Here is a 17192-nt window from a genome sequence, read left to right as displayed (position 1 = left end):
GGGAGAGTGTAATGGGGCAGCACATGCTTTTTTTTTTGGTTTTGAGATCATTTCACACTGTAAAGTTGTTAGTGAGTGAAATTTTGACCTATGATGAAAACCATGTATGTGTTGTCTAATGTAATGATTATCACGTACTGTGGTTCACTTGGAAAGCAAGCACCAATTACAGGATTCCAAAGGCAGTGACCTTAGCAACACTGCAAATAGCTTTAATATCTAAGTGGAAAATTTTGATAAATATATTAGTACAAATGAATATATCTAAATCAAAGTGAAACAGACTTTGTTCAGGATAAACTTAAATGTATTTAATATTGTAAGGCAAAAAAAAAAGCACTTGAAAAATGTTGTATCTTATGCTAAAATCTTTTACCAATATAATGCCTTAACACAGATTCTCCTATTCCAGTCTTTCAGATGCAAAATTTGGTTTAATATATTTATATCTTTGTATCTGGTAAGTAAAATGGTGGCAATAATTCACTCACTATTTTTTTTCACCCTGAAAGCAAATGGGAAAATAAAGTCCAAAAAACTATTAACACTTTGGAAAATGGTTATTCCTTGAATTAAAATGTTTCCATCTCCTCTTACCATTTGCTAAAAGTCTCTCATACTTTTCATTCATGCTGGTACAAGACTGTTTAATAGCACCACAATTAGTAATAGAGATTGCTTGAAATATAATTAGGACCTTACCAATAACATGACAGGTGGTAATCATGCTTGCGAGATGGTTAGTAGATGAGGTACTAACAGACTATTAAAAATGAACAATATTAAACAATTGTTTCATTATATGGGTTAGACTTAAAATAACCTACTCTAACTTTTTCATTAAATAGGTCTGCATAGCAGGAAGCTTATAAATGTTTTCAATGTGTCTGTGGGTTGTTGCAGAGTATTTGTGGTATTGGTCATCAGCACTGAAAAGATACTATAATCAGCACTTGTTATCTTTTTCAAATAGTCTCCTGTAATATATCAAACTACTACAGAAGGTTTAAGAGATGCAAATATGTGTCTTATTCATAATAGGAAAATTGGTTCTTTTTTTCAGTACACTGAGGACAAAAATTTTCTTTTTGATCTAGTAATATGTTATTTTGTATTCTAAAATGAAGTTGTCCTTGCTGATTTTTACTTGTCTTTTTTTTTAAACAGAGTGCTAGATACCCTTCCAGAGCTTGTGGGTAAAATGTGTATACTGTTGTTGTAGGCATAATCTTCTGATAGAAATTTGCTGTATAGTATATTTCAATATCTTATTGTATAGCAAGATTTCTAAAACATGTTTTTCAAACTCTTGAATTTATAACTTCCTAGCATGCTATTGATTGAGTGGTCCAAATAAAATCCTTCTTTAGGTACATTTCTACTGGCTGAATTTATTTTATAGACACAAACTGAAAATTCTTCTTTCTTTTCCTTTCCATAGGACAAGAAATGGGCTCTCAATCATGAAGATGTCACACTGGGAGAATTACTGGGCAAAGTAAGTTATCAAGTGAGCTAAATAACATTTAAATAGGTATATATCAATCATGAAGTCTGTACATTTCCTTTTTGCCTTATCTTTTAAATTACTGTGGTATGCAATTTTATACCAATTCTTTTACTTGAATACAAAACACAACATTGTGCTTTAAATAAATGTAAATCACATTTACTGGGAAACAATATAATGTGTCTGAGTGCTGAAAATGTTTAACTCTAGCATACATATTTTTCTTATTTGAAAGGCTTTTAAGATAAGTGGATTTCTATAAAGTGTTATATGGCTGTTTTACTTTGTGCAATCTTACAAAAGAATAATACTGTTGTAAAATAGGAAAGTTTTGTATAAATAAAAGATCTGATATAATAAGATGATTTAATCAACACTTGTTAAAACAAATGCTCATTGGTTTTGTATGACTTAATGAATGTTAGGTAACCTCACAATGGTATATGTATTAAATTAGTTTTTTGTTATAGTTTCTATCACAAATTGTGCTTAGTAGCTGTAAGTTTTTAAAACACTCCTAATGAAGTAATGCCCTGTACCTCACATTTTCAGCAGCTTTGCAACTACCAACAAATTTAGTGTAAAAGTGCCACTTTGGACACAATGTTCCAAAAGTTTTCCCAAAACCTAAAAAAGAGGCTTAAATGAGAAGTAAAATGAAAGCAACAGTTGCCTTAGTATTAAGAGACACACTATAAGAATCGATAAACTGTTCAAGAAATGGGGAATTAAATGCTGTCAGAAAATTCTGTTTCCCAGGATAAAATCTCTTTAACAGTTAAAATGACAAAAAGTATTAGTCACCTTTAGACAGAGCTATATCCACATAAAATGCAATACAGGTACTGTGCAAGTTTCACATTCTTAAACAGAAAAGTATTAAGAAAAGTATCAAAAATAAAGATGATTCAGGCATAATTCAGGTTTGCCTTCCTATAAACATCTATGAATGTCTTGATTAGTAAAGACAGTTAAAGTAATCTATCTGAAAATTGATTACTTTAGTGAAATGAATGTATGTATGGCATGCTTTTGGCACAAAGCATTTTTAACAATAAAGACAACTCAGTGCTTAGAAGTAATTATAAAAGGAAATCTGGTTAAGAAGTATTTAAAAAATAATAAACACAATAAAAAGCTTTGTTGGGCCACTATATAAACTTGTTATGCATCCATCTCAAAAACAAAATAGTCAAACCAAAGAATGACAGGATGATCAGCTTCTATGTGAGAAAATGTTAAATAAAATGTCATAATTTACCCTGGAAATGAGAAATCTGAAGGATTATAAAATCTTGAGTGTCCTGGAAAAGATTAATAGAAAAAACATGGAAGTTTGATGTAGAAGATGATGCAAACTTTACTAAAGAGGAAGATTTTGCTTCACCTCAGGTGTGAATGATCCATTTATTTACTCTGTATTAATTCTATCATAGAATCATAGAATGGTTTGGTTGGAAAGGACCTTAAAGATAATCTAGTTCCAACCCCCCTGCCATGGGCAGGGACACCTTTCCACTAGACCAGGTTGCTTAAAGCCTCATCCAACCTGGCCTTAAACACTGCCAGGGAGGGGGCATCCACAACTACTCTGGGCAACCTGTTCCAGTGTCTCACCACCCTCACAGGAAAGAATTTCTTCCTCATATCTAATCTAAATCTACCCTCTTTCAGTTTAAAACCGTCCCCCCTCGTCCTATCGCTCCATGCCCTTGTAAAAAGTCCCTCTCCAGCTTTCCTGTAGGCCCCCTTCAGGTACTGGAAGGCTGCTAGAAGGTCTCCCCGGAGCCTTCTCTTCTCCAGGCTGAACAAGCCCAGCTCTCTCAGCCTGTCTTCATATAATGCTCTGCAAAATGAAAGCTATATAAAAGGAACAGATATAAAATGATAAGTAAATATTTTAAATTAAGGGGAAAAAAACATTTTTAATACTTAAGTAGTCTTTAAGGTAGTTTCAATTTTCACTATTAAGTACTTATAAACAGAAGGCTAAAAGAAAAGCACGTTGGGAGTGATTCAACTACTTACCTTTGAGCATCTAGTGCCATTTTAGATATCAGAGGTAGTGTCCTGGCCTCTAGAAGTGCTATTGTATAGTGATAGATGGCTGTTAAAGATCCTCTGCTGTGCTTGCCAGCTATGTTGTTTTCTGAAATACTACTAGAGGCTTGTGTTTATGTGCCTGAATGTCTTTTCTTGTAACTAAATAGTATTACTATTTTCTATATATGATTTTTTTTTTCTCCTTTTCTCTATCTTCTTCCTTTGGTACTACATTATTCAAATGCATTGTATAAAGAAATCTCCATCACTGAGGAAAGAAAGGAAAACATTTCCAGCAGATTTTTGCTGTTTATTAAACTCACGTGCAGCTCCAGATACTAGCAAACAGGAGCGAGATTCATCTGAAAATTTACCCGACAAATTTAAAATGGAGTTGATTTGTTCTTCAGGAAATACAAAGCTTATCTAAAAGAATGAGATCTTCAGGTTTTGTTTTTGTTTTCTGGCAGGGGAGATTTGGCTGACACCTTCTTCCTTCAATTTCTGTCCTAAATAATTTCCATTTTGTTTTTATTTAAATAAGAAATATAAGTAAGAAGTGCATCTGATGGAGATTATTCTGTTCTCCTTACTTTAGTTTTCTTTTATGAAAAGGCAAAGACTTTATTTACTCAGAATTATTTTATTTTATTTTTTCCTGATTTCAGGGTAATTTTGGTGAGGTATATAAAGGAACATTAAAAGATAAGACTCCTGTTGCTGTAAAAACTTGTAAAGAAGATCTTCCTCAGGAAGTGAAAATAAAATTTCTGTCAGAAGCCAGGTAGGTTTTCTAAATTTAATTAAAGCATATATTTACACTGTGGGTTTTTTTCAAGTTTTATTACTAGATGAATTTATAAAATCTGACCTTCACAAAAATTTGAAGAAGCCATTCTCAAACTTTTTTCCTTTTTTTTCTCCCTCAATATCTTCCACAATTGTTGTCCCAGTAACTAAAAATAGGCTTTTTAATGTGTGAATGCAGCAGCATCTGCACTTGACAAAACCACCTCTTCAGCAAAGCAAGCTATGCCTATAAAACGCATTTTTCTTATTATAAGTGCCTCATTTTTAAACTTTTTCTGCATTTTGCCATAAGGATGCAGATAAAAAGACTGAAAGACACTGTTACTTTAAATGTGATTATATCACAAAATAACAGAGTGGTTGCAGTTGGAAAGGTCCTCTGGGGTTCATCTTGTCCAAGCCCCCTGCTTAAGCAGTGCCACCTAGAGATGGTTGCCCAGGACCATGTCCAGATTGTTTTTGAATACCTGCAAGGAGGGAGACTCCACAACCTCTCTGGGAAACCTGTTCCAGTGCTCAGTCACCCTCACAGTGAAAAAGTGTTTCCTGATGTTCAGATGAACCTCCCGTGTTTCTGTTTGTGCCCCTTGCCTCTTGTCCTGTCACTGGACACCACTGAAAAGAGCCTGGCTCCATCCCCTTTGCATCCTCCCTTCATGTATTTATATACACTGATGAGATCCCCCCTGAGCCTTCTCTTCTCCAGGCTAAACAGTCCCAGCTCTCTCAGTCTTTCCTCATAGGAGAGATGTTCCAGTCCCTTAATCATCTTCATGGCCCTTCGTTGGACTCTCTCCAGTATGTCCATGTCTCTCTTGAACTGGGGAGCCCAGAACTGGACACAGGACTCCAGGTGTGACCTCACCAGTGCTGAGTAGAGGGGAAGGATCACCTCCCTCAACCTGCTGGCAGTACTTTGCCTAATTCAGCCCAGGAAACCATTAGCCTTGTTTGCAGCAAGGGCACATTGCTGGCTCATGTTCAAGTTGTTGTCCACCAGGACCCCTAGGTCCTTTTCTGCCACACTGCTTTCCAGCTGGGTGGCCCTCAGCATATATCAGTACATGGGGTTGTTCCTCCCCAGCTGCAGGACTTTGCATTTCCCCTTGTTGCACTACACTGTTGCACTGTAACTGTTGAATTATACCAGTCATAAATCCTGCCTTCTCATCTGCTCGATTAATAGAGCTGATCAAATTTGGCCAGGTTATAGTATAGACTCACATTTACTAATTTTTTCTTGGGAAGAATTCACTTCAGAAGAGAGCTTCTGTTCTGTGTCAGGCAGCATATGATTGCATACCTATTTTTCAGATTACAATCATACCACAATATGCTAATTATTCTGAATATAGGCTGATTATATGGGTATATAAATATCTTCAGGGCATATAAATTTCATCAGGTTAGAGAGGTATATCGAGATAATTTTAAAATTGTTTAAATTCTCTTTCTCCTTGCTATGGAACTTGATATATTTTCATTTTTACTCAAAAACTGCAAGATATTATATAAATCACTAATATCAGCCATTATAGCTATTGAATATCTTTGGCTCATAACTTGGCTACTGCAGAGATGTTTCATTTGCTAAGCAGCCTGCCAATGGAAGAACAGTCTTGAAAGAAAAATAAATATGCTGTGTCTAAGTATGTATGTACCAAGTAGATTAGTATTTTACTCTTTCTCTTATGAAAAAGAGAAAAAGAAGTCGTGGTTTAAGTTAGCAAATAGTAGAAGAAACATTTAAAAGTTGTAATGTCTCTCCAGAATTCTTCCTAGCTCTTCATTATACTTGTAAATTATAGCATGCTGTTTTAGATTGCAAATGTTGTGTAAGAAGACGTAAATGTTTTTGTTTAATTCCCAAAGTTGAAATTGCTGTCTTTATATTCTTTTAAAACTTATTGTACAAATTAATCTCTTAAAGTAAAATTGGAATGAGCGTGCATTTGAACAGTGCAGAAGGAAAGTATAGGGAAGTGCTGTGCAGGCTTTTTTGACCTAACTGCTATTGATCCACCACTGAAATGTTATTTAATTACAAGGGTTTTTGAGGAACTACAGATCTGTTAGGCCATTTTTCAGGTTTTTTGTCATGTAGACAAATAGTAGAATTATAATAAAAATAATATAGCATTCAGTCTTGATTTATAAGTGAGTTGATGTGCCCTCATTCAAACACAATGACAACTGATCTGTTATATTGATTTTTTTTATTGATAACAGTAATGACATGTTCCACTAAAATAATATTGTTTAAGATATTTTCCTATGATACTTAGTTTATACAATAAAGTTTATTAATATAATAAATTTACTGTATGTTTTGCAGAATACTCAAACAGTATGATCATCCTAATATTGTAAAACTCATAGGAGTTTGCACACAACGACAACCTATTTATATTGTTATGGAACTTGTTTCAGGTATTTTTTTTTCTTTTCCTCACAGCATATGTTCATATGTATTGTTTCCATAGTGTAAAATATATTTTTTTTTCTATTTGCCTTTATTTGCATTCTTATGACTGATATCAAAACTCACTCGTGTTGCAAATCTTTGGAGATCTTAGCTTCTACCAGCTTAGGAGTGGAGTGAGATATTCAAATCTGTTAGGAGTTTTTCTGTAACCATTCAAGAGCAGAATTTGCTATAATGTATCTCTGCCATATCTTCATTTTTCTCCTGAAAAGATATTAAATAATACTTCCTTTAACAATAGGGTTATATTGTTAATGCTATACTTGTATTTAAAGAAACTTAATGACTGGGTAGTGTTTCAATTTTAATAACTCAAATTTGGATTATCTTTCATATGGGTTTTCTCTTTATGAAAATACATTGTTCAGCAAAATTATTCAGTTTATCAGATGCTCTTGATTTATTTTTTAATCTTCAGTTCATATTATTCCTCAACGATTGGAGAGAGTTTCAAATTGATGGGATGATACCAGATTCAGGCAACTGTATCACTCTCATTCTCTCAGAGGCTGGAAAATGTGTGGGTTTGGTAGCCTCTGGTATTGGTTAATATGCAACACTGTTTTATATATTGCTAGATTTGTCTTCAAAATTATACTGCAAGCTGTTTTAAGAACCATTTAATTCATGAAGACTTAGTAAATATTTAGACTGTTTATAATTCCTGAGTACTAACTAGCTTTAGTAGAAGTGCATTGATGAAATCTTTGACTTATTGGAATTTTCTGCCTTTATTCCATTAGATTATATTAGATTACTATATTAGTACATGTGATTGACTTTATTAAAATGGAAACTAACAGCATTGTCTTGAGACAGGTTTTAAGACATACACTGATAATCAGCTTCTCTAGACATCTCTGCTAATAAATATAAAACCTCATCTTTTAACACCTTTATCATTCTGGTTCAGGGTTTTCAGAGTCTAGGGCAACTTGTTGAAACATACTAATACAATTAGAGAAGGAATTAGTGGAAGTCTTTCACTGATTCTCATGCCCAGTTTGCAGTCCAAATCCATAAAAAAAAATTTCTGTCTCCTGACTTTGGGTTTGCAAGAAACTTCTTAATTCTAATGTGTGTTTCTGGGCTATAAGTCCTCTGGGTAACTTCGATGCTTGCCTGCTCTCTGTAACGTTACACTGTAGTTGAACCATCACACTTTTCTGTGTTCTTTGGACAGTTAAAACTTGGCTAGCACAGTATGAGACTGGCCAAATCAGATAGAAAAGATAAGGATGTTAACTCTGAAGAAGTTGGCAGAGGAAAGAAAGACAAAACACTTAGTTCAGAAAAGCAGTGACTCTGATATTATTAGTTTTCTGTTCTCTAATGACAAGTTTGGATGAGATTATATAAAATTATTATTTGTGCTTTGACTTGATATTTAATGCTGCCCTTTGAAGAATAAAATGTTGGTGGCCTTTTTGACTTTCACTCACCATTCAGTATCTTCTTTATCTGTGCTTTGTCTTATATGTCTTTACAGTTGAAGGTGTTTAAGCAGATTAACTCTGACATTCTTTTTAATGACAAAAAATGGCATAGTTTAAGTTAGAATTGTATTTTGTAAGTGTACAGCAGTGAAAGTTTGTGATTAATAAATGACAGTTTCTTCTCTGAGAAAACATTAGAAATGGCTCCATAAAATGTGGAATTCCCTGTGTTAAGTTTTTTAATGTTATGTTTAATTGCACTTTTTCTACAGTTCTTATTTCACAAATACACGCATACTTCGTGCTTACTGTGTCTTTTTGAGACTGCTTTGATGTGGGTTTCAGTGTTTCATTAGTGGCTTATTCTGCTTTTTATTTCAGATTCAGATTTCAATTCAGATTCTTACTTTGTTCAGGTGTTAAAAAAATTTATGGAAACTTAGTACTTTATGTAGAGAAGTGCTACTCTATTAGCGATTCTGTCATTAACTCTCTCTGCAGAGGAAATCTTTTTGTTTGTTCTTTTTTTTTCATTGTCCCAAATGTAAATGGAATTAAAGAATATGCATCTGGACAAAGTCATCAGGGAAAACAATAGAGACAGTGGCAAATACATACTTAAGCATCTGTTCATCCATTGTTATATACAAAAATGTATTGGGTTTATGTGGCAAGGTTTTCATAGTGGGAGGATGCAGGGGTAGCTTCCCATCAGGAGCTGCCCCCATGATGGACAGAGACGGTTTCAAAAGGCTCCAAAATAGACCCACCACTGCCCAAAGCTGAGCCAATGAGCGATGCTGTTGGCACTTCTGTGCTAACATATTTCAGAAAGGGTAAAAATGCTGTGCAGCAGCAGTGAGAGAGAGGAGTGAGGAAAACTGAGAGAGAAGCAATTGTGCAGACACCAAGGTCAGTGAAGAAGGAGGGAGAGGAGATGCTCCAGGTGCTGGAGCTTAGATTTCCCTTGCAGCCTGTGGAGAAAACCATGGTGAAGCAGGTTGTCCCCCTGCAGCCCATGGTGTACCACAGCAGCGTAGATATCCACCCTGCACCCCATGGAGGACACCACGCCAGACCAGGCGGATATGCCCTGAAGGAAGCTGCATCCGGTGGAGAGCCCATGCTGGAGCAGGCTCCTGACAGGAGCTGCTGCCTGTGGTGGACCCATGCTGGAGCAGTCTGTTCCTGAAGGACTGTACCCCATGGAAAGAACCCATACTGGAGCAGTTCATGAAGGACTGTAGCCCATGGGAGGGACCACATGCTGGAGCAGGGGAAAACTGTGAGGTAGAAGGAGCATCAGAGACAAAGTGTTATGAACTGACCACAACCCCCATTCCCCATCCCCCCACAGTCACTCAGTGGGGGAAGAGGTAGAAGAGTCAGGAGTGAAGTTGAGCCTGGGAAGAAAGGGGGGTGGGGGGAAGTAAAGCAAAAACAAAGGAGATTTATTCTCTATTTCCCATCAGCAGGCTATGTCCAGTCACTTCCTGGGAAGCAGATCCTCAGTACATGTACCTGAAAGGAGGTTGTAGCGAGGAGGGTGTTAGTCTCTTCTCTCAGGTAACAAGCAATAGGACGAGAGGAAATGGCCTCAAGTTGCGCCAGGGGAGGTTTAGATTGGATATCAGGAAAAATTTCTTCACCAAAAGGGTTATCAAGCATTGGAACAGGCTGCCCAGGGAAGTGGTTGAGTCACCATCCCTGGAGGTATTTAAAAGACATGTAGATGTGGTGCTTAGGGATATGGTTTAGCAGTCAACTTGGTAGTGTTAGGTTAATGGTTGGGCTCAATGATCTTAAAGGTCCTTTCCAACCAAAAAGTTTCTATGATTCTATGTAGCAGTTGCTTCGGAATACAAATGTCTTAATAACGAATGCCCCCCCTCCTCCTCCTTTGTCTTAGCTTTTATTGCTGAGCATGATGTCATATGGTATGGAATATTCCTTTTGTGAATTGGGGTCAGCTGTTCCAGCTATGTCCCCTCCTAAGCTCTTGTCCACCCCCAGCCTACCAGCCTTTGGAGGAGGGGGATGGAGAGACAACCTTGATGCTGTGCAAGCACCGCTCAGCAATAGCCAAAACATTGGTGCATTATAAACACTGTTCTAACCACAAGTGCAAAGCACAGCACTATATGGGCTGCTATGAGGAAAGTAAACTCCATCCCAGCCAGTCCCAGTACAAAAAACAGCCCAGATGTTGCTAATAGATAGCAGAGAAATAAAACAAGTTGACAAAGACAATCATCCTTTATAGCTAGATCCCTTATCATTTGTGTGTGTTAGCAGAACATAATAAATGACATGCTTCCTAAAGGATCACACTGATGAAGAAAATTCAAGAAAGTTGACACAGCAATGAGTAACTGAAAATAATAAATAAGGTAGCAGAGCATGTTGCAGATATATAACCAAAATGAAAAGGTCGATCAGAAATTATATATGTTACTGAAAAAGAACCATCATTTACTTACATTTCAGTTTCTTCTAAATTTGCTGTTGGCCATGTTGAACTAACTTCATACATCCACTCGGTGTCAATCCATCATAGAATACTCCAATAGAGAAAGACTTTGCTATATTTTCCTGTCCATCACCTATCAAAAAATTAAGGAAGTATCTTAATCTAATTTATGCATGTGTTATAACTTCTCTTTACTTTAAGGAGATGCATGTGTGGAAAAATACATCCTATCTCACTTCCTTTGGCTGGGTTGTTATGGGCTAGGTCACTGCTCAGTAATGTCCTGTGGGCCTTGCAGAAATCTCTACAAGGGGAAAGGGGAAGAACATTCTTTAACCAGATTGTGACATCTTTTTCTAGAGTTGGTTGGTGTGAGGTCACTCCAGTCCCTCTAGCTTCTCAGATAACATTTAATGAAAAAGTCCCTTAAATTGACTGAGAAAGGAGAAGGCCTGAGAAGACAGAACTTGTTATTCTAACCATGTTTTCATGATGGTACCATCGATGATGACCTGGACTTGGGAAGTTTTATCCACTGTATTGAAAACATAGGAGTAAGAGACTTAGGGTTTTTAAAGATTAAGCTACACATTGTTCTTGTATCAAGTTGACAGAGCGTCCATTAAATTCATTAAAGACAATTTCTTCTGATGATGCAGAGATCATAACAAATATTTTAACAAAGAAATATTTTATGATTGTCTAATAAAATATGCCTGTTGTCAATCACAAGATAAACTTATTTCTTACATATTTAAAAACCCTATATCGAGCAATACATAAAATCAAATAGTACATTTTAATACAGAAAAAATGAACTGGAATATTTTTAAAAGAGCTGTGTGCTCCTGTTTTCCAGATAAGAAACTGGCACCATTGTCTGAGTAAGGAGGCATAATAATTGTTTCTTTGACTACAAAAGAGAGTGTTCTGCCAACTGTTTCTTATTTCTTGTGACACATATGCCACAGATAAATATCTCAGTAGGTGTTAGTGGTTACCTACTAACAAGAAACCCTTGGTCAGTGTTCTAAATCTCATTCCCTCTCTTTTCTCCTTTCAGAACGAACCCTGCATCTTTTTATGGAAAAGAAGCAGCTAGAATACCCTTCTGTCTCACCCTTCTTCACTATTATCTCCTAGTCCCAACTTTTCTCACTGATCGTAAACCTTACTATGGTATTTCTGCTTTCAGAATAAGGGGGTTTAATTCACTGAAACCATGAGGATCATGTAACTCTGTTTTCACTTGGTCATAATATATCATGCAATCTCCCACGCAATACAAATCAAATTGCAAGAGACCCTCTAAACTCCCAATGTTTTTTCTTTTCCTAGGTTTAGGGAAAAGCTAATAAAGATCAAATGACATCTTTCAGATGCAAAAAGCCGTCCCAAGCCACAGAATTCTTTCTTCTACTTTATGTTAATTTCAATTTGCTTGAATTTCAGCTTGCCCTAAAAGAAGGACTTAAAAGGTAGAGGAAGCAACTTCACATGTTCATGAATTATGTGTTCTAGAGTGGAGAATTTTGAATTTAGTTGTATAATCTTGTGGAGTTACCACTTCATGCAAATACTTTCAAAAGTATATCCTATAGAACTTTCAAAGGTGCCTCCATTCCTTCATCAAAGAAAATCTGTGCAGGCTGTCGAAATATGCACCTTAGTTAAGCCTGTATCAGTTCTCTCCAGAAGGATTTGTCTAATGACAGCAGATGCAAACATCTTCATAAGTTCCAACTATTGATTTAAGGTGGCAGAAGTAAGATTGCAGTTATACTTTTCATGACCTCCTTTTACCTGTTGGACTGTTTAATCACAAGCAGATAGCCTATTATCTCAGGTTTCTGTTTATTTAAGCGTTCTTATAGTTAACAGTTAAAATTATATTCCTAGAATTTTTTTAAAAGAACTTTCATTTTGCAAAGTCAAGCGTTCAAAAATACACAATTCAAGAATCTGATTTGTCTGTTGAGTCTGAATTTAGCTTCCTCTAGCGTATATATTGTGATACAGCCTTTAATAACTGGATTTCCTTTTCATACCAGATCTGTACCTCTTACAGTTCTCAATAGTTTTTCAGTATTTCTCTTCTCCAAATCCATTCTATGGCCACAGGCCTTATTTAATGTATTCTATCAGTGATCTGCTCTTAGTGGGATTTTCCCCTCCCCTTCTTCCCCCTAGCGGACGTTTCTGAGGTTTTCACTGTAATACTAAGTGCATTGCAAATGTTACTCTGGAATACTAGCATGCATTCCTGATACAACCATAAAATTTCTATTTGATAATGGATGCATGTTTCCAACCTGCCCACCCACACACACACATTAATTGGACACTGAGTTTTGTGTTTCTTGTTTTATTTATGCTCATGCTGATATACATTGGAGTAGATTTGCTGAATACTTGCAACTGCAAACAGGTAGAGCTATGCTTGTACATATAAAGGGCAAAAGAAGGTTATCTGAATTTATCATTGGATTCAGGTTTCAGCTATGTATGTTCAGCTTATACCTAGACATATGTAACTAGTTTTTAAGGTGGAATTCAGCAAGGTCATCACATCCATCTTTGCAGCTGTTCAGATTTGGACAGAATCATTTGGGATGCAAATTCTCTATGTCACTGATGAAGAAACAAGTCAGAGGTGGCAGTTTTTATTAGCTCAGGTGCAGCACTGCATGATTGCAGCTATACTGGCACATTCAGAAACAGCATGGCTATTTCTATATTGGCTGTAACAGGATCTGATAAGCCATTCCTAACTCAGGCTCTTGGGCTACCTCTGCACCCTGTTCATGCCATCATATCTGCAGTTGACTTTGGTTCAGCTTGGCTTATTCACTCCAGCTCTTCTGAAATTAAGATGACTCCATTGCTGCTTTCTGTACACTACAGCACTTTTTAGCTCCAGTGGGCTTATTAGGTCAGAGGCATTTGCAAATAAAGCCCAGTATTCTGCCTGACCTAGCAGGCCCTTTTCTTGGCCTTCTTGGAAGGGAGAGCTACAATGTATCAAGTGAAGAAATGCCAACAGATTCAGTATAGCTGGTGCTGAGATGCAGCTAATACATCCAATTAATCTAAGCTGCATTTTGTGGAATTACTCATATTTTCTGTATTATGATCTGTAGTAATATATTTGGGTATGGCACCAAATCACAGCCGACTCCATATATTTCTGCTGTTAGCTGCACTGAAGCTAAAAAGCCCATTTGGAACCAAGGACTGAGATAGGTATATTTTATTTGTTGATATCATGTATAATATCCAGATTATATGAGTTTTTCTGCTAGTTGGAGTGTCTAAATGAACTATTATCTTGAGTAAATGAGATCTCACTGTAGTCTAAGGCTCACTCAAATATGCATACACTGTCATACCTGAGCCTGAAGTTTAGCCCTGCTATCTCTGGGATAGAGCTGATTACATTGATAGGCCTGGAATGATGACTGATGTTTAAAAAACCATAACTTTTTACTTTGTGTTATGTGATTCGGCTCCTGTGTTCTTTGCTTTGTATGGTTTTTTTTTTTCAATTTTCTATTGCTTATGAAGACAGTGAGATCTTTATAAAAGATCATTCAGGTTTTTTTCCAATCACTTCTGTTTTGAGACCCCTTAAATCTTTAATATAGTAGTGCATGATCTGCATCATTGGTTGTGTTGTGCATCATCAGTAGCTGAGTTTTGCCAGCAAATTTGAGATCTTTATACTGTCTTTCAGTAACATCCTGAATCTTTACTTCACACTGTCAAAAATCAGTGCAACAGAAACAGTCAAATTTGAGTCAAATTCAAATTAGAAATAAGGTGCAGATTTTTAACAATGATAGTGACTGGTTTTAATTCAAATCTTGCTTTTTCCTCTGTAAGATAGGCTATTTGGCTCAGCCTGTTGCTGAAACCATCTTCTGTCTACCCCTACAGTTTCTCTTCACACAAATATGACCCCTGTCAATTTCTGTCGTTTTCATCTCTGTTACTTTATCCTTTCCTCCTGCATTCAGCTAAGCTTCCAGTTTCCATTTTTCTCTCTCTCTCTACTTCTCTGTAACCTTCAATGCTTCTGCCCCTGCCGCTTTCTCTCCTGTTGCGCATATCACCAGTTAGATCCCCGCCATGACTTCCTTCTCTGCATATATGTCCCACTTCACTCTCTACTTCCCAAACCCTCTTGTAACCCTCCCACATGCAAACAGACCCCATTTCTTCTTCTTCCTCCCATCCCCTTTATTTACTCTTGTACATTCATGTGTGGCTCTGCCTTCCTCCTATTTGCTGCATGATTTCCATCTGTGAGGATATGAAGAGAACAGGGAGAACAGTCATATTCCTCTCTTGGGGAACAGATGATGCTGATTAAAAATTCCTTTCAAAGCCTATCTTTCTGATGGAACAAAACCAAAGCCCTGCTATACAGTATTTTTTTATAGAAATATTTGAGAACAGAGTTTGATTTTTATCCTTCCAAATACTTTAGACTTTAACTAATTAGGCTTTTTGATGCAGCCCAGAAAGCCAACAGTATCCTGGGCTGCATCAAAAGAAGTGTGTCCAGCAGGTCAGGGAGGTGATTCTCCCCCTCTACTCTGCTCTCATGAGACCCCACCTAGAGTACTGCATCCAGCTCTGGGGGCCCCAACATAAGAAGGACATGGAGCTGTTGGAACAAGTCCAGAGGAAGGCCACGAAGATGATCAGAGGGCTGGAGCACCTCTCCTATGAAGAGAGGCTGAGAGAGTTGGGGTTGTTCAGCCTGGAGAAGAGAAGGCTCCAGGGAGTCCTTATAGCAGCCTTCCAGTACCTGAAGGGGGCCTAAAGGAAAGCGGGAGAGGGACTTTTTACAAGGGCATGGAGTGATAGGACGAGTGGGAATGGTTTTAAACTGAAAGAGGGGAGATTTAGATTAGATATGAGGAAGAAATTCTTTCCTGTGAGGGTGGTGAGACACTGGCACAGGTTGCCCAGAGAAGCTGTGGCTGCCCCCTCCCTGGCAGTGTTCAAGGCCAGGTTGGTTGGGGCTTTGAGCAACCTGGTCTATTGGAAAGGTGTCCCTGCCCATGGCAGGGCGATTGGAACTAGATTATCTTTAAGGTCCCTTCCAACCCAAACCATTCTAACATTCTATGATTCTATGAATTGTTCTACATGTATGTGCCATTTCACATGGATCGTCGTTACTTTCTTATTAAAAGTCTCTTACAAGGATATTGATTTTATTTTTTTTTTAATAGTACAGTCCAACTGTAGGAATTAATGTAACAAAACTCAGTGGGAGACTTCATGAAAGGAGAAGGTGATTTTCATTTTAATTAATTTCTACACACTCATATTCACAGAGGACAAAAGATGATGGCTGTTGAGTTCTTGCTATGATTTCTGGGTTCCTCTTAACTAGTGATGACAGACTGGTTTTTGGAGAGGCCTTTATGCCCTTTGGGAGTCAGTAGTTGCTGTGGTGGGATCACTGGCTTCACACTCTAGCTTATCTGATCCACCTTAAATCTTAGGCAAGTTTGCTGACCATTGTCAATATTTTCCTCATTCTGAATATATCATGGCTACAGTGCATCTTCCTCTTAACAGGAAGAGTAACAGCACATATAATGTGTTGTAACCTTGTTGTCATCCAATTTTATTAGCAAGCAGATCTCGTGCTGATGAGTCATCTTTGCTGTGGTCTCATCACAAGTTTTCTGCTAACAAGTCATCTGCACTGTGGTCCTGGTGCAAGTAATCAGTGTTTACATGTTTTATTACTACTAATTATGTCCATGGTATTCAGTGCATGCCATTCTCTCAGCTCTTTATCTCTTCTTCCATCTTTTGCTTTTACAAGTATGCATTTCCATTCATACTTCATTAATACCAATGTTAATATTACTATTGGAAAACTTTAGATGATTATAGCAACTTTTATTTGGTTTGCTTAACAGGAGAAGTTAAGTCTTAACTGGGTTTTGCAACAGTAATACAATTATTTATCTCTGTAGGTAGTTGAAAAAACAGGGGTTCATTTACAGTTTCTGTTATTACTTACTTATGTTTAAAAAAAAAATGGTGAAAGTACTGCATTACACACAAATGATCCATTACCTGAAAAGTGAAAATGAACTATGTTGAGGAAAGTGACAACTTCAGCATTTCTAAAGCCTTAAATTTTTATAGTTTGCCAAATAGCTGCTTACTTTTTAAAAAAAGTATTATCTAGAATTGCTACAGATGCATTTTTAATATTTAAAATTCATAGTTTTAAGTAGCTGTGTTTGGGTGTATTCTGTTGATAATGCATAATGTTTTAAGGTACAGGGCAATAAAGAAAATGTGAATTTCCTGACTTCAGACAGTCTGTATGAATCCTCAAATTTATAAATACTTAGAAGTGCATATAAAAAATCATTTTAATATTATTATTAAAGCTTATAAAAC

General features: G+C 36.6%; 1 protein-coding gene across 1 annotated transcript in view; it reads left to right on the top strand.

Moving 5' to 3' along the window:
* LOC137677142 (tyrosine-protein kinase Fer-like) overlaps window positions 1-17192 on the top strand; it is a 276620-nt gene that overhangs the window by 168656 nt on the left and 90772 nt on the right. The window contains exons 11-13 of the mRNA XM_068424347.1: window positions 1442-1498; window positions 4222-4337; window positions 6699-6793. Of these exons, the coding sequence (XP_068280448.1) occupies window positions 1442-1498; window positions 4222-4337; window positions 6699-6793 (268 nt within the window). The remainder of the gene's footprint in view (window positions 1-1441; window positions 1499-4221; window positions 4338-6698; window positions 6794-17192) is intronic.

The sequence above is a fragment of the Nyctibius grandis genome (genome assembly GCF_013368605.1).
Source record: "Nyctibius grandis isolate bNycGra1 chromosome W unlocalized genomic scaffold, bNycGra1.pri SUPER_W_unloc_2, whole genome shotgun sequence".
Classification (NCBI taxonomy): Eukaryota; Metazoa; Chordata; class Aves; order Nyctibiiformes; family Nyctibiidae; genus Nyctibius; species Nyctibius grandis.
Note: the sequence above shows the minus strand (reverse complement) of the source record. Positions and strands in the feature narration are given on the sequence as shown.